The 20,887-nt window shown below is 42.6% G+C and overlaps 1 protein-coding gene across 1 annotated transcript in view; it reads left to right on the top strand.

The window, feature by feature from the left end:
- GAP43 (growth associated protein 43) overlaps positions 1-20,887 on the top strand; it is a 53,710-nt gene that overhangs the window by 15,644 nt on the left and 17,179 nt on the right. The window contains 2 exon segments of the mRNA XM_010719351.3: positions 13,663-14,235; positions 14,237-14,285. Coding sequence (XP_010717653.1) covers positions 13,663-14,235; positions 14,237-14,285 — 622 coding nt within the window.

Genomic DNA, 20,887 nt, shown 5'->3' with positions numbered 1-20,887 from the left:
CCCTCACCTCATTCCTGGTACCTGCTATGGGTCTGGCATCTCTTGAACATAGAAAAATTGAATAACAATTATAGAACAGCTTGAGTTGGAAAGGACCTTGAAGATCATTAAGCTCCAACCCTCCTACTGTGGGCAGGTCTGCCACCCACCAGCTGTGGGGTGAATTATTGAATGGCTTGGGTTGGAAGGGACCTCAAAGCCCATCCAGTTCCAAGCCCCCAGTGTGGGCATGACTTTGACCCACCAGCTCAGGCTGCCCATGGCACCATCCAACCTGTCCTTGAGTATCTCCAGGGATGGGGCACCCACAGCTCTTCCAGGTGACTTTTTCCAGAGACTCACCACCCACTGGATAAAGAATCTTTCCAATATCTAATCTAAATATCTCTTCTTTTAGTTTAAAGCCATTCCCCCTTGTCCTATCACTGTAGAAAGTTGTTCCTTCTCCTGCTTATAAGCTTGCCTCAAATACTGGAAGGCTGCAGTGAAGTGTCCCTAGTGCCTTCTCTTCTCCAAACTGATCGAGTCTAGAACCTGCCCAAACATTGGCAGGTGTTTTTGTTGGCCAGGAGGTTTGAACTCTCATGATGCAGTTCACTGCATTTTAGAAGGTGAAATCAGGGTAGAAATGGAACTATCCTGCATTATTAGGAGCGGAAATATATTTAGATTTTAGATGCAATGTGAGCTAGTGTACGTGTGAAAAAGATCACAGAGAAACTGTGTTAAAAGACAGTTATTAAGGCTGCTAAGTTAAGTACTGGAAGTGTAGTTGCCTGTGCAAACTCAGAACGGTCTCCTCTTGTGTATGTATTTTAATACACATCTAATAGCAGGAGTACATCTTATTTTTCTATCCAGGGATTTCTGCCACATTCAGGTCACAGAATGGACAGCACTCACTTAATGAGCAGTTATTCAATATTTTGTTCACTCATAATAAGTCAGCATGTGACCCCACAGCTATATTCAATAAATACTCTTCAGATTCTGCTCTGAAATCAGAAATACTAATTTTCTCCTGGTCTGCCTTGTGATTCTGTGAACTTCCCTGACATTACTTAGTTAATCTTTGTGACACCTATGTGGGATAACTGAATATTTTATTCTGTTTTTGCAGATGGACAACTGAGGCACAAAGAGAGAGTTTGGTCAACAGGATTCCCTAATTTCAGGTGCCAGTTCTGAGAAAAGACGTGACTCTTACTACTAGCTTTTATTTTTTGTTGCACATATCTGAAAACATTTCCCTTTGATCTCAGCTGCAGTTCTGAGTGCTCAGCACTGCTCTGAATCAGACTCAAAGCATCTAAAGCCAGCTAATCAAAGGTGAGGGACATGCAACGAGGAGTTGCCCTGGGCCAGGCTAACAGAAGACTTCTGCAAAGGTAGAGCAGGGCTGTAGGAGTTTGTCTGCCTCCTGCATTTTCACTTTCCACCTTCTGACTGCAAAAATCGGGACCAAGATTTTACTGTAATTCTTTTATGCCCCTGAGTTTCCTGAGCTTCAAATAGCCAGAATTCCCTCTCAAGCGTTGTCTTCTTTAAGCTCCTTTGTTTTACTTTGCAATCTTTCAGCAGATATTTACTGTGCTGCTTTCCAACAGTAGCAAGATGGCATTGGGTAATTTACACAACTGTCCTGACAAATTAGATTTATATAGGCAAGAGCCCAGGAGGTTTTTCGAAGAGCCTTGGTGCTTAATTCTCACTGGTTTTAGCAGGATTAAGGCAAGGAGGCATTTGTGAAAAGCCCACCGCTGGTTCCTTAAGACCTGACCCTTTAATTCTTCATTGAATCAAGTTTATACTGACCCACTAGATCTAAAGCATATAAATGTGTACTAAAATGTCAGCAATTTATTAATGTCTGTAAAGTGCAATCTGGAAAGCATCTTGCTGAGGAGAGAGGAGGATGCGTTATATTTTCTTGAGGCTTTGAAGTAAAAGTTTCTGCACCTAAAGCAAGAAACAGGTGGAAACTGTTGTCCTTTGCATTACACTGAAATAAAGATGTTAAGTATCTGAAAGCCCCAACAGGGTCTTCACATCTACATTCAATGCTGTTAGGTATTACTAACGATTAGTCAGATCGTGAAACCCTGAGTTAGAGACTAGTTTGGAAGAGTACAGAAAGCATTCATGCATTTGGAACTTGTTGTTTCTTGAGGGGCTCAAAAAACCCTTGTGGAATTTATTCTGTTTGGAAATATTCTGTGTCTGTGCTTCATTTCTGATTTTATTTCAGCAGGATTTAGTGAATAGGTTATGTTGACTGAATTCAGGCAGTAGATTGCTCCCATATTATTGATGTATTCCTCTATTTATATATATATGTGTGTGTTTGTGACATGCAGTTTGTGATACTCCAATGATAATTTCCTCTTTCTTACTGAAGAGGAATGAAATAAAAGGTTCAAATGAACAAAATCCAAACAGCAACCCACAAATAACAAAACAAGCAGATTTCAAGGCTAAAATATCTGATACAGTAACCATTCACTGTAATAGTATATATGGGATTCATTACTATTTTCATGGCTAAGCCAACAGTTCATCTGAAAAGTGGAATATAATTACTGATGTAACCTCCACATAACATAGAACGTAATCTTTGCATACCATAATTTTTGCTTCATTTGAGCAGACCTGCAATTTGCCTAATTCCAGTAGCGTGTCTTGCGAAGGACTAAATGTTACTGTTGATGAATAAACAAATTGGACTCACAAGAGCCAGCTTTGTCCTGTGATTTCCCAAAGAAGCAGAAATTGAGTCTTTCTGCAAAAAGACTGTCTTTTAGATGGTGCTCTAAGAAAGCAAGCTGGTCCCTACAGTATCTCAATTGTCTTTCCTTCTTAAACCACTGTACTGCCTGTGAACTTTCTTGTATTCAGCACACTCTCATTGTCTTGACTTCTGTTGCTTGCTTCTTTGCTTCCTTTCCTAGCACCATAAGGGAGATATATCCCAAGGATATAGAAATAATTACCATCGTCATCATCATAAATCCTCCTGCATTTGGCTCTTCTCACAGCAGGCACCTCTCCCTTCATCTGGAAACTCACTGTTAATACAATAGGAGCCCGGATGAAAACTCTAAGAACCTCTGAAAAGTGGCTGGCTTCCTTCCACTCCATCTTCTTTGTCCTAGCCAGCTTCAGCTATCCAACCTTTTGACATCCTCCGAAAACTCCTAAATGTGCTGAATGGCATTTGGAAAAGGCTGACAGGAAATGGAGCAGTCAGGCTTAGGACTGCGTTGAACAGTCTGCATGGATTGCTATCTATCTATAGGATACTCAGCCATTCCTAAGTTCCCCTGAAGTCTTTCTTTTTTCTTTTTTTCTAAAGTGCTGAGCTATTTTCATCACCATTTATGTTAGTGGCTGCAGCTTTTCTTACTGCCTTTGGTAGTCTGATCCACACACATGTATTTTTAGTACATTGCTAATTATTATTTTCGTGAGTATAGTGTTTCGTTATTCATTAAAGCTGGGGTGATGTTTTAGTCATTTCTCATCAGAACAAGTGTGAATTCAGTAAGTAAGTAAAGTAGGATCCCTGAATTGAGGTTAAGACTTGTAACTCTTTAGTTTACCGAATGAATAAGCTGTCAGAGAAACCCAGAGAATCATCTTTTGGGGGAAATGAAGGAATACTGGTAGGAGGTGCTGATCTTACAGAGTTGGTTAAATATGAACAAAATCAGCCCTGCTGCAGTGCACAGAGAGAGCTGAGAGGACCCTGGATTGCATCTAGCTGGCCTTCAGGGCTTTCTGTTTGCTCTTCATTCTATGACAAAGCTGAGCACTCTATGTGTGCTGGCTCTTCCTGGAAGACTAAACACAAACGTTCCTGATGTTAGACAATCTACACGTGCATGCCATTGCTTTCTGCCTGACTTTGCACTGGCTTGTGAGAGAAGAAACCACAAGTTCTGATCATGATGAAAACTCACTTCTCATAACACATCCACAGTAGAACACAAAGAAGTAGAAGGAGCTTTGTGCACTCTGCCTGTCCAGCCATCATCTCATTCTCTCCAAGGGCCTTCTTGTCCCCCCGTGGTCTGCCAAGCAGGCTGTTGAGTAAAATCCTGCACAGGGAGGTACAGGGAGGGCTCCAGGGATGTCTGGATGACAGTATGCCTGTTCATTGGGCTGCATCACCAGATAGAGTGACTGCACTCCTGGAGAAAACACATTGCAATGCACACTTGTGTTGAGACTACTGCCATGTTTCCTGAGTGAAGAAACTCTCAAACAAACCAAAAACAGAAGACTTTAGGGCCAAGATATTTAAAGCCATTTGAAGCTCTCTTATAAAATCTACTTAATGATGGCATGTCCAGGAGAGCAAGACAGAGCTCATATACAGCAGGAAGCTTAGGGAAAGCTCTGAGAGACTTTTTACATATGTCTGTGGCATATTAGTCCTTATAAGAGGCAGATCCGAACACTTAGGCTTTTTTCCCAACATCTATTCAACATGTTCCTTTTGGCTGGAGATCTTTACAACATTAACTCAACAGTGTCCACAAAGGGTCTATCTCAGCATGCACTGCAGGCTTGCCTCCCCCTCTTCCTTTTTCAATAGAGTTGTGTACAGTAGAGGAGCAAAGTAGGAAACAAAATGGCTTGAAGCCACATGTGCATTTCCCATAGCTCAGTGCCAGTCTCTAGAATAAGTGATTAAGCCCTGAGGCTGCTCTGTGTCACGTTTTCTGCCTGTGGCCCCAAAGGAAAGTTCCCATCAAAGCCCTGTCTGTGCTCTGGTGACAACCCTGCATGAAGGACAGGAGAGGGGTAAGGACAGCATTAAGCCATGGGCGCTCTGCCACCAGGAGTGACAGCTGCAATCACAGGTTTGATTCTTCAGCTTTATGCACCCTGCAAAGCATTAAAGTAACACAAATGGTGCACGGTCTCAGTCAGTCAAGCCCAAATACTTGAGTGAAAGAAGCTGTGTCATACAGGTCCCCTCTGGAGGCCTTTTCAGGTTCTGACAGACTCTCATTCCTCCTTTCAGGATGTTCTTATCCTACGTTGACAGAAGGGAATAGATAAGAGCAAAGCTTAAATATTGCACAATACTTTGTCTTGCTACAACACAATGCATTTGAGACTCTCACAGCACTACAAATGCTAACTCAATTAGGATCAGAGTCCTTTTGGAACATTGCAATGTCATCTTTCCCAAGCAGTTTGGAGTAGCGGACTACAAAGGACTTAAAAATATTATCTCAGGTGAAAATTACATTGAAATCAATAGAATTACACCCCACTTTAGCCACCCAACATTGCATTTGGCTTTGAATTTCCAATAAGATCTCAGTGCAACTGTTTCTTAATGAGCTGTACAAACTTTGGGCTAGGAGGAATAGAGAGATAAGGTCCAGGTCTTCTCACACTTTTCTGTGTCAGCAATATCTAAGAGCTTATAGTGGGCCCAAGGACCCATTCTCCTCTATGATATTTCAAGAGTAAGTTTTATTCTTTCCATCTTCACTTCAATTAAGATGAGGGTTAGTAGAGAAGAGATACACATCTCCCTCCTTTTTCTGCTTATATTTTAAACACATAAAAGGAATGAAAAGAAAAAAAGTAGGCCAAGAATAATTTCACAGAAGGTTTCCTTTAAGGTCTCTGGTATCCAAGACATGCTGTTGGTTGGCAAAATTCAGATCCATAAGAGCTGGCCATGTCTTATCCACTTGTAGTGAGTCTATATGCATACTGTAGTGAGAGCCCTATTTGCTTCATTGCAGAAAGCCTGTGGAGCAACCATGAGCACCAATGGTACCACTGAAGTAACGGTGGGTGGAGAGGAAGGCCGGGGCAAGCCAGAAACAAAAAATGCATCTGTGTGGATGAAGAAAATCCCAAATTACCATGAAGAGCCACAACACAAATCAATAAATGGAGGTGCCATGCAAATCAGAGCCAGCACTCAGCACTGCCATCCAGATACAAAGCTGAGTGCAGTCTTAGTGGAACTAGGGCTGGTGTGAGCAGGGTTAGGCAACACTGCAGAGCAAGAAGCTGAGCCAGCGAGCTAATCCTGGCTGGTTAGGAAAGGTAGGGCCACCAGGAGCCATTGAACCCTTCAGAACTTTAAGCCAAGTAAACAAGCTGCACCTGTAAGGAGATGGAATCTGTACCAATAGGTAGCAGCCTTTGCTATGAATTCCTCCTCTTTGGGGATACAAGGTCACGATATATGCACTGTTCAGCTCTGCAGGGAGGTTGTGGCATTGGTCTATCTGAAAAAGAAGCTGAAAAAGTTCTGAGAGATGCTTCAGAATGATCTGGTTTAGAGCATTTTTCAAGTTATGTAGGAGACCTGCAAGTCTGGTTGCTTGGGCTTTGCTGGAACTACGTAGCTCTGATGATTAAAGAGGTTGTTCTCTGCTCCCTGTGGAGCACGAAGGTGTTGGCTGAAGGTGATCCCATGGCTCAGACTCACTTTTGGGAGATTAGAAAAACAAAAGACAAAAATCTGACTGGGTGGATAATGAACAGTAAGAAAAGCAATATTGACTGTCTTTGCCAGATTCTGATCAAGAATCTTGGTTGTGACTTCTTCGGGTCTGCCAGTAGGATGCAGCACCCCTGTGCCACCCATCATGGCTGTGGGCACAGGAAGCAGGTATAGACTATCACCCTATCAATAGCTGAAGTTGAAGAGGAGAGAGACCTTTTCTTCTTTGGGCAGATCCTAGGTATAAAGCAGTGGGGGATGCACTGTCTTATAGAAGCATCATCTTGTAGAGCAGTTTACTGTAGAGCAGTGTGGGGAAGGCAAGGGAGGCTATTGCATAGCCAAAGAGTTTTCCTCACTGAAGCCTCGGTTGATGTGAGCATGGTTGATGAGGTGAGCATGGCTGATGGGGGTGGTCTGTGCTGAATGAAGTGGCTTGGTTCTGACAAGGTTTTACTACTTCTCCTCCTTTCCTTTTCTCCTCCCAGCTTAATTCTTTTGTACTTTCCAGTCCTACACTCTCATTTCTTTCTCCCTCTCCCTCTCAAGCTCTGACATTGCACTGCCCTAGCCTTCTCCCTTACCAGATCAGCCCTGTGCAGAGCCCCTTCTTTTCACTGTGAGCTTCATCTCCGCAACTTCCTTGCTCAACCAGACAGTGGCAAGGCCTGGGGCTGTGCTGGGAGGGGAGCTTACTGCTGCATTGGCAGAGCCCACCCTCTGAGCATATTCCCAAGTCATGGGGAATTAATATGCTCTTTGCTTTCCTTAATTGCTTGAGATGTTTGTTTGACTTTAACAAACCTGTGAATGCTTTCTCAGATGGTAATTGCCCCCATTTTCAATGATGCAAATTAAAATAATAATAGTAAAAATAATAAATACAGCCCCATGCTTATTAACAGGGAGGGAGCTACTTGATGCTCTACTCTCTCTCTTCACAAGATTGAGTGTTTAGTTTGAAGAGTTTACTGGCAAGACTAACAAGCAGGTTAAGAAGAAGGTTTAGGGATTGGATGGTCTTGGGTCTTGAGTCTTTCACTGTCATTCTACTGGCTGCAAAAACCCTGGGCAAATTAGCAGGGAGCAATATTGTGTGCGAAGCTAGTAATAGGGCCTCAGACTGGTTGCTTATGCTCTATCAGTGCCAGCACAAAATGCCTCATAATTCCTTGGTGCAACCTAGTAAGGGTCAAGTGAACCCCAGAGACCAGCAGTGGAAGGACTTGTGGTATCGCTGCCTGCAGTTTGCTTGGGTTGGGGGAGAAGCAGGGACACTTCCCTTCAGCAGAGCGTGATGCAGACCTGTGTTCCCACAGAGGGGATGAGTAAGAGCTGCAGGATACAAGCTACTGCTTCATGTAAAGGTGTTACTTTAAAAGGTTTTGTCCCTTGTCCTGAACACCTGCTGGCTGGCTCCTTCTGGAGCAACACAGGTATTTCCTTCCAAAAAGAAGACAAGGCACAACTGGTAGCATGGCATGTGCCAGGATCCAACCTAGAACAAGAGCATAGATGCTGATTATGGCAAGCACTCAGAACCTTCAATACAGTCCACACAGAACTTGTGTTCTCAGGTACCCTCACACACATAAGCCCTCAGAGTAAACATACATCCTTGACATTACACTGTAAAAGCATAATTTTGGTGGGCTGTAGCACCAAAGTGTAGTTTGGGCATTTGGAGCTGAAAGATGAGTGAATGCATCTTGCTCTCTGTGGCCACAGCAGCAAACCCAAGTAGTATTTCCCACACACACAAGTGCTATTTCCCACAGACATCACAAAGCCATTCTGCTCCAAAAAGTCTGAGTGTTAGACATTGGGCACTTTGCATCAGCTTCAGGTACGAGGCTTTGCCTTCTCTGACCCAGCCTGCAAAGGCAGTGTAGGTATTTATGGTGCCTTTCTCACTTTAAACACTGGAACTACAGGGAGATCAAGGTAGTAGATGACACCAAAGTGGAAGTGGATTTATTGAGAAGGCACACTGAAAATACTTACATAGATCTAGTTTAGGTTATTTTCTACCCCTCTTCTCAGTCACCATACACAAGTGTATAACATCCATCTATTGCCTGACTATCATAAGCCTGTTCCATTTCAGGTATCATGAAATAGAGGGGAAATTTTACATGTGTGAGAGAATCTCATAGGGAAAATAATGGAAACCCAATAATTGCTCGAGTATTAAAGAGCATAAAGTATGAAGAGCTGATGCCCTGCTGGTTATACGCTGGGGAACCATCTTGCATAGCCTCTGGAGACACAAACTAACCTTTTCTCTTTCTGGGGTGTTTTGCTACCATCACCATTGCCAGCCCGGGAATAAAAGAAACTCTGTTTGTTTCCTCGCCTTGCAGACAGGTTGTGCTAAGAGATGCCATCCCCTATCCAGGTGTCTTCACACCATTTAACTGGGTTAAAAAAAAAAGATGTTCTCTGTGCTAAATTGCTTCCTCACTTCACAAGATGTGAAAGTCTTTTCTCTCTCTCTCCCTCTCTCATGTGACAATGTTTCACTCCTTCTGGGGAGACAGATGGTATTTTTTTTAATGCACTCTGCTCCTTAAATGCTGTATCTGAGACAAATCAGGTCATGCAGAACCAGGTCCACAAAAGCTTTGAGGTGACTCAATCTTGTGAAATCAGTGAGAATCAGGTGCCTAAATCTCATTGCAAATCAATTGAATGATGTCAGTTGAATATATGTTGTACAGTAGTCAAGATTAGAGCATCGTGGACTGAAGTGTATCTTCCTCAGAGGGCTGATGAAGAAAGGCTGAGGGAGCTGGACGGTTCAGCCTAGGGAAGAGAAGACTCCCCCAGGGGAGATCTCATTGCAGCCTTCCAGTATTTAAAGAGAGCTTACAAACTAGAGGTAGACCGACTTTTTACACAGGCAAATAGTGATAAGACAAGGATGAATAGTTTTAAACTAAAAGAGGACAGATTTACTTTAGATACCTGGGAGAAATTTTTTTACTTAGAGGATGGTGAAGTGCTGAAAAAGGCTGCCCAGAGAAGTTGTGGATGTCTGATCCCTGCAGGTGTTTAAGGCCAGGTTGGATGGGGCCCTGGGCAGCCCGAGCTGGTGAGTCAAAGTCCTGCCCACATTTGGGGCTTGGAACTGGATGGGCTTGGAGGTCCCTTCCAACCCAAGCCATTCTATAATTCACCCCACAAATGCCACCAATGATTAGCTGATTCAGCACTGTTTCACCCAGTCAACTGAAGATTTCTACATATACCTTAGTGCAGGTATCATGAAAATTGAATTACTTAAGGTCCATATATCTTTTCACTAAGTACAAGGTTGTTTTCTTTTTGTTTGTTTTTTAAAATGAGAGTAACATATTCCCCTTTTCCATTTAGGTTGTCTTGGAGGTTAAAACAGCTTTCTTCATTGTTTGTTATGTTTTAATGCCTCTGTAAGCTTTGGAGATGGAAGGTAGAAAAGTAGCCAGAGATTAGAAATCTTGGGGCCTTGGGTCAATGAAATTTCCACATTCTTATTACCTACAAACTAACCTCTACCCTGTCTATGTCCTAAGCATTCATTTCTCATCTACTACTCTGAGCTATGTGACAGCAAGGAAAGTCTCACTTACAAGAACTGTCTGCCTGGGAAGGAATGTCCTAGAAAGCTGGAGGTGTGGCAGACAAGCAGATTGAGATGGTGAGAGGATCATCTTTCCAGGATTGGAAAGATGATGTGGGCTGTGCAGATAGAGACATAAATCCTACCAGTATGTTTCATGAAGGCAAAGCTTTGTACATTGACTTCAGAGGGTATGTGGGGATGGTCTAAATGAAAAAGGACATGTTTGGCTCTGTATGTCCCTATATATGAACCAGCCGTAGTATTTTCAAGTTCCATGCACATTAACAACATCATGAATATTTCAATATTAAGTATTAGTATGAGTTTATACATAAATTTATAGATGAAGGGGGTGCATGACTGAATAATAATACATGAAAACTCTCCTTACCAGCCTGTTTTTTTGGTTAGGGGCTCTTGAGTCTGTACAAACACTAATAATAATTGTCACTTTTCTACTAGAATACCACAGTATTACAACCAAGATGTCATACATGCATGGTGGATAGATAAGACAGATAGATTTCTTGTTTTCCACTGCAATGCTTTTGAATACATCCTGGCAAGGCTGACTCACCCTTTCAGCTTTCGAAGGAAGACAAATTGCTTTCCAGGAGTTTCATTGTGTACAGGTTATTTCTGAGCAGCTTCCTTAATTAAACCTTATCTGTTGTGTGCGTAATCTACAGATGAAGAGCCCTCATTTTTTTGTGAGAACAGAAGTTTACCTCCGAACAATCTGCTTCTTACCCAACCCATTGTTACACAACATGACATACATACTAGATGGATATCGTGTCCTATCCCAGAAGTAGCTTCAGGCCAGTAGCCTCAAAATAAGTCATTTCAAATGCCTAGGATGCTGCACTGGAGAAAAACTGAATAGAAGCGGGATTCTTGAGGGCCACTAAGAGCAATTTGAGTTGACACAGTCCAACTATTAGAACACTGTTTTTATTCATGACCTTAAAACCCATCTCTGACCCAGCCTCATGTTCCTTATCTTTTATACCAGAATTGATGCTGTAAGTGCCTTGTTGGAAATACATTCTGCAATTGTGAACCTTGCAGTCTGGCAGGGACTCAAGCTGATGTCATCCCAATTGGTATAAGGGGACAATGATGTCATTGGAATAGCAGTGAGGCTTTTAGCACTGAAATACAGTAGTTGCGGGTATGAGGTTCCAGTCTGACATTCCAGAAGAGGAAAAGCTCCTGGTCAGGTTAAGGGTGGTTGGCCAGTAAGCCCTGCATGCACCTTGATCACAACTCTCCTGTCAGGAGAATCCATCCTGCAGCAGGAGGGAGAGAAGCTCTCACAGAACTGCATAGCTCTGGTGACAGGGGATCTGCTCTGGAGGAAGCTGTCACCAAGATATGCAGCAAGGCTACATTTCATCACAGCTGTCCTATTGGCAAGAGATCTTTCTTTTCAATTCAAGCAATAGTTTTCACCTTTTGTCCAACGACTGAAATTTTGTCATGTTCACTATTGGTTTGACAGGAGTCAGACATATAGTACTGAATCTTTAGGATCTTGTAGTTATTTTTCCAGTTTCCCAATCATGCTGCTGTTTGAAACTGATCACAGACTTTTGTGATGTCAAAGCTAGGGCATGTGTTACTTGGTGCTAGAAAGGAATATCTACGTCTGTGTATCTGTGTCTGTGTCTGTGCTACTCTGGCTTCAGTATAACACAGATATATTCGAGCTCTTCTTAAACCAACTTGTCTACACATTAGTAGTAATGTTGCTACAGCAACACAGGACTTAGTGCAAACTGCAAGGCTTGCCTGAAGAACAGGGTAGGTGATCTTGTGCAGAATTCTGCTCAGCTCATCTGGGTCACAATGCAACGTTAGCTGTGCTGGTGCATTCAGACCCATCCTCAACCCTACACAGCTGTGTGGAGCAGCTCTCTTCCATGATCATTTGGGGCTGCTGGCTCCTTGGCCCCCATCTCTACTGAAGTTCACCCCTGTTTATCTGGGGAACAATCCTGCTTGGACACCAGGACAGGGGACCTTGTCCTCATTGGTGGCCCCAGAAGGATGTGGTGGGTAGTACTTCTTGCTTACTGGTGGCCAAATATTGGGTCTGCTGGCACTGCTTTGTTCACATGTGCATGCCCATCTGTCTCACATCAATGTTTTCATTCTGCGTGGGAACAATCCCTTATAGTCTGTTTCTCAGTGACTGCTGACCGTAGCCAGTCCACTGTCACCCTCTTCACATGCAGTGTTTCTACTGTTGATACAGCAGTGTCACCTCCCTTGTTTGTTCCAGCTGTGGTCTTTTTGGGCGTATTTATGAACTTCTGGTTCTGGTCCTTTCCCCAGATGGCATCTCTCAGTTGCAGTGGCCTGAGGAATAGTTTCTTCTTCCCTTGCAGAAATAAACACTTGCTATCTTTCTCAGCGAGCTCATTTTCTTTCTTTTGTGACCTGAGCCAGCATTGGAAACCAGGCGCAGACAGCAAAGAGGCCAGTGCCTCTGCTTCTGAGTAGCTCTTTTGAATGCTTCCCAATGGGAATATTAATAGAACAGTGTCCTTTCATCAGTATGCAGCTGAGCTGTTACTTGCCCAAGAGCAGCTAAAGTTATTGGGGTGAAGAATGGTATGACCTGTAAATTCAGTAGGATTTTACAGACTGAGCATTATCTGTATGCAGCAGACCAGCATGAAGTATGGGCTCTGTTTTGGTCCCATTTAAGTCTTTAATGCATGGCTTAAGTCTCAAAAACAGGAGGAATGCTTGTTCTTTGTTGTAAAGCTGTATTCTACCCATGTCAGAGAAATAGTCATAATCTGCTGAAATTGGAAATACTGATATCTATCTGTCCATTATTTTTACAACGAAACCAAGAGTGGGGAGCAGAGAAAAAGGGCTCAGAGTGCTTGCAGGCAGGCCATTTGTGAGGAGGATATGTGTATGTGTGTAACAGCACGCATCTGTGGCAGGGCGGGTGGCAGTAATGGTCTCTGCAGGCAAATCTGAGTCAAAAAGCCATAAAGCGTGAAACACTTGATGTAGCTAGTCACATACCTGTGAAATAAAGTTTCATTAAAAAGGAACAAATATTTGAAGGCATAAGAGGATCTAGACAGACTGTGGAACACTCCTGTGGGAGAGTGTTTTGAAAATGACTGGGGGAAAAAACTGAAAGATTTCAAAATGGATGGGAAAATAAGTCATGCCAGCAGTGACAGTCCAGCTAGTGCAAGCCTTTCCATGCAGGCAAGTTGCTCTAGCATCTCTAGCAGAGATGATGGGGTGCTTTAAAATCCTTTTGCCAACCCCCTGTGTCTGCCCAGACGTAGGATGAAATCAGAGCCACTGGCCTCAAACCCATACCAAATGGAATGGCTGCTTCCAAACTTGTCATCTGTTAGCAGGAGGGTAGGGTTGGAATGTCCCAGTTAAAGAAGAGTCTGGGCTGCGTCTGGAGTAGTCTTAACTTACCTAATCATAGAATTGCTCAGATTGGAAAGGACCTTAAAGATCAAGTCCAACCACAACCTAACCGTATTACCCTGTTTTCTCCTCTGCCCTCCTTCCTTGTTCTTCTTCTAAGGTTGAAAAAAATGAGGACGGGGACCAAAAGATTGAGCAAGATGGCATCAAACCAGAAGATAAAGCTCATAAGGCAGCCACCAAAATCCAGGCCAGCTTCCGTGGACACATAACAAGGAAAAAGCTCAAGGGAGAGAAGAAGGCAGATGCCCCTGCATCCGAGTCTGAGGCCGCCGACAAGAAGGATGAAGGCCCTGCTGGCGGAGCAGCCGAGAACAAAGAGAGTGAGGCTTCTGCTGCCACAGAGGCCAGCGCCGCAGACAGTGCCCAGCTGGATGAGGGCAGCAAAGACAGCAGCGCGCCAGCAGAGGAGAAAAAAGGAAACGGAGCCGCTGACACAGGCTCAGAGCAGCCAGCCCCTCAGGCTGCTACTCCTGCCGCCTCCTCGGAGGAAAAATCCGCTGCCGCCGCCGAGACGGAAAGTGCCACTAAAGCTTCCACTGATAACTCGCCATCCTTGAAGGCTGACGAAGCCCAAGACAAAGAGGAGCCTAAACAAGCCGACGTGCCTGCTGCTGACACCACTGCCACCACCACCCCTGCCGCAGAGGATGCTACTGCCAAGGCAACAGCGGCAACCCCAAATGGAGACAGTGGAGAGCAGCCAAACCGAAGAGAAGACAGGTGAGTGAGCGCCTCGGTAGGGAGTGGGCCTGTCCAGAAATGGGTGCCTGCCTTGTTCTCATACAGATGCCTCCGAGACCTCTGATTCCATCACAGGAATCAGAGGTTGATAGGTTTTGTGGGTGGTGGATGTGCATGCTCTTCCTTAACATCCTCTCCTCTGCTTCCCAACATCTTTTGGAAAAACTGCATCTCCTCTTGAGGCTCTTGTTTCTCTAGGTAGGTGGATGTGCCATCTAGCCCTTTTCTGCATGGTGTCGAGAGAGCGTCAGTCAGCTGATAATAGGATCAGGTAGGAAAGGAAAGATTAAAGGCCCTGACAGCTCAATGAATGAGGACTGGAGAGAGAGAGGTGAATGCAAGTAGTCAGTCTAGGAAGTGTTTTCCAATTCTTTCTCCTAACCAAGCTGCAGGTCTGTTTAACTAGTTCCCCTGGGAAGAAGTCAAAAGTTTGGAGAGGCAAAAGTGAACATTTTTGACAGTAGCATATTGTTTGCAAACCATAAAGAAGAGTTGTTACTGAATTATGATACTGAGATAGGTAGAAATCACATCAAAGACCTGAGGACATTTTTGCTCTTGGTCTTTACTTTCTGTAAATTATCAAAGAAAAGCAACATAAATAACAGAAACAGTACATCAGAGGCAGGCACCATATGAAACTTGATCAAGAGGCAGTGCAAAGTATAACTGGCCTCCACGTTCATGAGGCACTCAACTGTTATCAATAGCTTGTTGAGGAAAAAAATGTAGTGTATCACCTTGATTTTCATAAACAGGCTTATGTAAATGTTAGAGAGCATCTTCATCCAGACTTGCACTCACTGATGTTTTTTCCTCATTCCATTTGTTTGAATGACTTCTCTTCCAAAATGATAAATCCAATTCTACAGTTAGGCTTCCAAGCTTCATAGCTAACTCAGAGCTTCGGGTGACTGCACCCACTCAGCAAAGTGGAAAGATAAGGAAGTACTTATCCAAAAGGACAGATAAGTAGTCAGAGAAGAGCTTGCGCAAAATAATTCTGTTTTAATGTGCAGACAAGGGGAACTGCTTTGAGGAGTGTGACTCTAAGCTGAAGGTACATAACAGCAAAGGGATGCTTATTTTACCTCCTTTCATTTAAGCATTTCTAGAGATAAATCTTGAATTTGCATTCAACCATGTTGGCTCTTTGTGATCTCCATCCCTTCTGTCTTTCACTTTAAATGATGAGTCAAGTGGCAAAATAAACGGTATATGATTTGAGAAATCTAATTTGGTATGTTGCATACTGTACTTGCATTGTATTTATACACGAGCAAAGGTATAAACATCATTAGTAAAAACAGAACAGAGTAAATCAGTGTTTTGGAGTCCTGTGTACACCGAATAATGAGTGCAAATTAACTTTTGGTTAAGATTTGGAGTGCCTTATTCCTAAATAAGAACAGTTATTCTGCTTTGAATTAACATCCTATTTTTATTCTGTGTAATACTCTGTAATGGATAGAGATAGGCAATTCATAGCATTAAGACATTTCACTTGCTTAATTTTACCTGTTTTCAATGATCAGTAATCAAATAATGTTTTTGGGTTTTTTTTTGCACCCAGTATTCTGAGTCATTTGCAGATATCTTCCCCACGGTCTTGTTGCCCTTAACATCATTTGAAATGAGAACATTACAATTTAATACACATTTGCACATGATACTGCTGCTTATGTAAATAACTAGCCAACGGAGTAAGTTACAAAATCTACAATCAAATATGTGTTTAAAAATGAGCTTTCAGTGATTATTTGATTGTTCAAGGCCAGTATGTGCATCTATTCAGACTCACTTAATATGCATGCAGTAATACTCAAGCTTACAAATGTTTGCAGAAAGCAAACATGGAAGGTGTGTGGCCACAGTTAAACTGATATTCTCTTTAAAATGTTAATGAAAATAGATTTTTTTTTTCTAAATTCCTATTAAAGGATGGCATCAGCCTTCTAGTCACAAAGTCAAACAGCTGGGTAAATGCCCCCAGAGCAGTGCAAGAAGGAAATGAAAAAAAAAAAACACAGATTAAATAGGCCTTCTTGTCTATCTCTTTGAGGATGCTAGGTTGCGCTCTGCAACATGCTCTATAACACAATGTCCAGAATAGTAAGAAGCAGCTTTCTCTTCACAGCCTCTTCCACATAAGGGCATCATCACAGTATGAAAGATCCCACAGACAGAAAGTATTTCATGTAGGGATGCCTAAATTCTCTTTTACTTATTTTCATTCTGTTATTCCCTCTCATCTCTTTAAAACTCTCTGTTTCTCTCTCTTGGCACTTACACCTTTCATAGTCTTAAAGACATGCACTGTGTCTCAACCTTTCTCCCAGTCTTCACCCAGTAAACATACCATTCACTGGTGGTTGCTGGCATGACTGAACTAGTTGATTGTTCTTGAAAGAGGGAGGGCTACCAAACATCTGTCACTCCTGCACTCTGCTAGCCTGGGGACAGACCCTGTTTCAGCTTCATCAGTTCCCTTCTCCCAGAAGTTGTCCCCTTGGCTTTCAAAGGTCATCTCTTATCGTTTCTGTGATCGAAGACTGGCACAGTAGTAGAATGCAGTCTCAGGCTGCCAAAAATAAATCAAATTGGCTCCTCGCCAGTGTCATTGGTTGGCTGGTTGCCATAGCATGCTTGGCTGCTACTACCGTGAGGCATGCCGACCGTGCTACTTTTGTGCAGTCATGTTCATCTGCCTTGAATTTTACTACAGGCTGTAGATACAGCCTATATCGTGTTATCTGTGGATATCTTCCATGGACAAACACAAGAAACAGTCAAGGAGATTTTTTATTTTTATCAAAAGGCAGGACAAAGAAGATAGGAAGAGAGGAAAAGGCTAATTAATGGATAAAGAGAACTGCATGATTTTAAAATGCTTAATATTTAATGTTTCTGGAGTAGGAGTGAGGCTGGGTGATTCTTCATACAATCCTCTAATTCCCCTGACAGACCTCAACCTTCTTTGTTATTCAGTTCCATGTACTCGACCTGTATATTGGTAGTGGCTTAGGAAATGACTTCAACCAATTGTCCTGCATCCAGTCTTAGTTGTTCTCATATCGTGGGCATTCTCAATTGTAAAGTAGGGCAGTTTCTAAGCAATCCTCAGTGAATCGTCTCTGAAAAAAGTAGGAAGATTCCAATCTGAGGAAACCATGAAATGAGTCAGTGGGATTTGTTCAGTGGCTATGGGGGACTGATGTAAGGAAGACATATTTCTTTTCTCTTCATGACTGGTGGATGACTTGCATGTCAGAAAGGTATTCTCTTACTTGAGCTTTCTTGCCAAGACTTATTTTTGTTGACTTTCTAGTTATGATCCAACTTTTGCCCCTTTAGTGTTGGAATTATGCTTAGAGAAACTGACTTAAATGACAATCTACTCAACAGGTCAAAATTCAAAAGTGTCTGGAAGAAATTTATACCTTACATATGGATGGAGAGGTGAGACATTAAATCTAGGGTGCACTAACTTAAATGTGGAGAGTGTCCATCAGAGTCATTGGAAAGAATCTACATTAATACAGCTCTGAGGTGAGATCAGTGTCCAGCACAGCAAATTATAGAAGAAGGGATACTGTGAGCCTTATGAGGAGAAGAGGTGAATATCACACAATGTTAGATTCTCTTTGTAATTTACCAGGTTTTCAAGGCTCATCTCCAAATTTGGCTAACTCTCACTTCAAAAGCATTCTCAAGTTGTCAGGTAAGGATACAACAAAGCCCAGAAATGTGAAAGAGTAAATTGTGCCTAAGGAAACAAATTGGTCTTCTTTTGTTGAGCAATGAAGAATGCTTTCTCCTGATTGATGAAATAGCTTTACAATGGGGTAGTTTCACGGTTGAAATGAAAAATCAGCCAGATGTCAATTGTCTTGCATGCGTGCAAGCCCACAGTTCTCCCTGGGGCCTTGTATCCTGCAAGCAAGGAACACAGGGAGGCACCATCTTCACTTCCTTAGAGGCGGCAAGTCCCTACAGATCCTTTTTCATGGTTTATAGCTGAATAAGTTTTTGTTTATTGCTCAATCAGTGTATTGATTGAAGGACAATAGTTGCTGCATCTAGAGAGCACTGGCTGTATAGAGATTTGGAAGGGAAGACTGTCCCATTGTCATGTAGGAGCTAGAGAGTACAGCTTGCGCTATGCAAGAGGATTGCAGTTGTATAACTGGAATTTTAGTCTTGGCTTGTGGGTAGCTGGCAGGAGACAGAACAACCTCACTGACATTCGTGTTTCACTGGAGCTTATCTCCACTGCTACACCTGGCAGCTGAGGAACACAATGCAAATGCACTAGTCCTCCCATGAGTGCCCCAGAGGGAAAAACTCTTAAGCAAGCATACCAGAATTTTCCTCTCTGTAGTATTACTCAAGCAAAAAAGTAAGAATATAAATGCAATTTAGGTTACCTGCAACATGGTTCAGGGTGACAAAGTATGTGCCTAGTCCTCAGCTGCTCTGAAAATTTTAATCTTTGCATTGTGCCTAGGTGGGTATGTGGATTGCAGTCCTGTGAGGAGCAGAGTTTTCCAGAACATAGGAAACTTACATATCACCTGTAATAGATGCAAATTTCCTCCTCTGTTGCAGAGTTAATTATCTGTGGTGCCATGTATGTGTTAAATTTGCCATTTTTAAATGAGATACTGCTTGCCCGGTATACATGTGAGCAGTACAAAAGATCTGACCGCTTTTAATGAAATTCTAGATGGCATTAAACATATTTACTGATACCGTGTGGGATGACTCTGGAAAATGCCTCCCAAGGAAAGCAGATTAACCACTGGTTTAGGCCAAGGAGGCCTCAGTTAGAAAGAGTGGTGAACTGGTTTATTTTGTGAAGGGTGGAAATTATAGGAAAGATGACACCTTTTAATGCTGAGAACCACAGCTGTTGCAGTATCAGGTGAGCCACTCCTCACTGATCATGGCAAACTGCATGGATTTCCTATCCAAGGGGAGGCTGTAAACAACAGCCTCACTGTTGTCTACATCTATATAGCATTCTCACAAGCGGACAAAGTCTTGGATATGTGCAGTACTGAACTTTCTAGGTGATGCATACAGTGAGGTTTGCTGAGAGTACTATACTGCTACAGACCTCTATAGGAAAGAGCTCTTGCAAGTTGTTCATGCAGATGGAGTTGAAGGCAATACATACTGATGTCATGTACATTGCATAGTGGTCACTCACACTAACACAGGTCTCTACAGCCAAAGTCCATGGTTAAACTGCCTAGGTCATTCTTTCAATCACTATCTCCTTGTTACAATCTTCAGAAAATGCTCCAAAATCCCCACATGGAAGGAATCCCCTCTGCCATAAATGATAGCTAAATTTTTAGTGTAGGAAGTTTCAAATAGCAGACTCTTGGACAGAGCAGACAGACAATGAAATTTAAATGGCAGCTGTTTGCTGTAGCTCCCAGCTGTGCTCTGCAGCACCACCAGTGTCATCATCTCTTTACACTGGGATCAAGTAGGCTGAACTCTGCAGACAGATATAAGCTTGCAGAGTATCAGCTGGGATTTACAGATCCAAGAAGCGTCACTCTAGAGGTAGCAGTACTGACTCAGTGGTATAGATGACTGCAGAAAGAAATGGGACTGGGAAGGTTCAGCAGGTCAGAGGGATCAGATTAGTTCAACATTCCTTGAGTGCTGCATAATAAGTGCATTAATACTGGATTACCAGTGGCAGTTCAGCGATCGCTTCCAATCTCTGCAGCAGCTCCATGGAGTCTAGCAGGGTGAAGTTATAGAACAACTGTAGAGGGACGTAAGAGCTGCCAATACAAGTGAGACCTAACATTCATTTACTGTACTTCTGCTGCGGCCAGCACCAAATGCTGCTATGGGCTCTCTACAGCTAGTACCCATCCCTGTCCTCTGCCACTTAGAATTTGATTTAACACCTAAAGCATGATATATCATCTTTTTCAATACTAATTATAACTAGAGCTTTATGTGGGTATATAAAAATACACAATATCTGATTAACTAAGTGTCAACAGCTTTCCCAACTCCAATCAACTGCACCATGTCTGGAAAGATTACCAATGAATTGGACATCACTGCCTGAAATATCTTTCTTTACTTGTGTTCATCACAGGGAGAACAAAAGATTCTGATAGCCCTACATTATGCTGTTGCTTATGGTATATAGTGTATTCTATATGCATATGCACAGATGGCACAGTACCACAGACCTTGCTATTTCACTCTTTCCTGACATAAACACAAACAATGTTTTCAGTTGCTTTTTGTATGAAAGAATTATCAGGCTGTTTCTTTCTCTGAACCCCCCTTAAATCTACAAATGTTCTTTGTGAAACAGGGTGACAAACACTATATACATTAGTCCAGAAAAGGTTGTACTTGTTATGTATTTCCAGAAAGGCAGTATTTCTTCTGCATTTCTCTTCATTCCAGCCCTTTTACACACTAACATCTTTGTTTTTTGAACACAGCCACTCAGTGATCATGGATGACTGCAATGACATGCAGGTCCATTTTATACTTGAAAGGTGTCTTTTTTGTAAAAGCACAGCACAAATATTCAG

Source organism: Meleagris gallopavo, chromosome 1 (assembly GCF_000146605.3).
Source record: "Meleagris gallopavo isolate NT-WF06-2002-E0010 breed Aviagen turkey brand Nicholas breeding stock chromosome 1, Turkey_5.1, whole genome shotgun sequence".
NCBI lineage: Eukaryota > Metazoa > Chordata > Aves > Galliformes > Phasianidae > Meleagris > Meleagris gallopavo.
The sequence above is the reverse complement of the archived record's forward strand: the minus strand, read 5'-3'. Positions and strand labels throughout refer to the sequence as shown.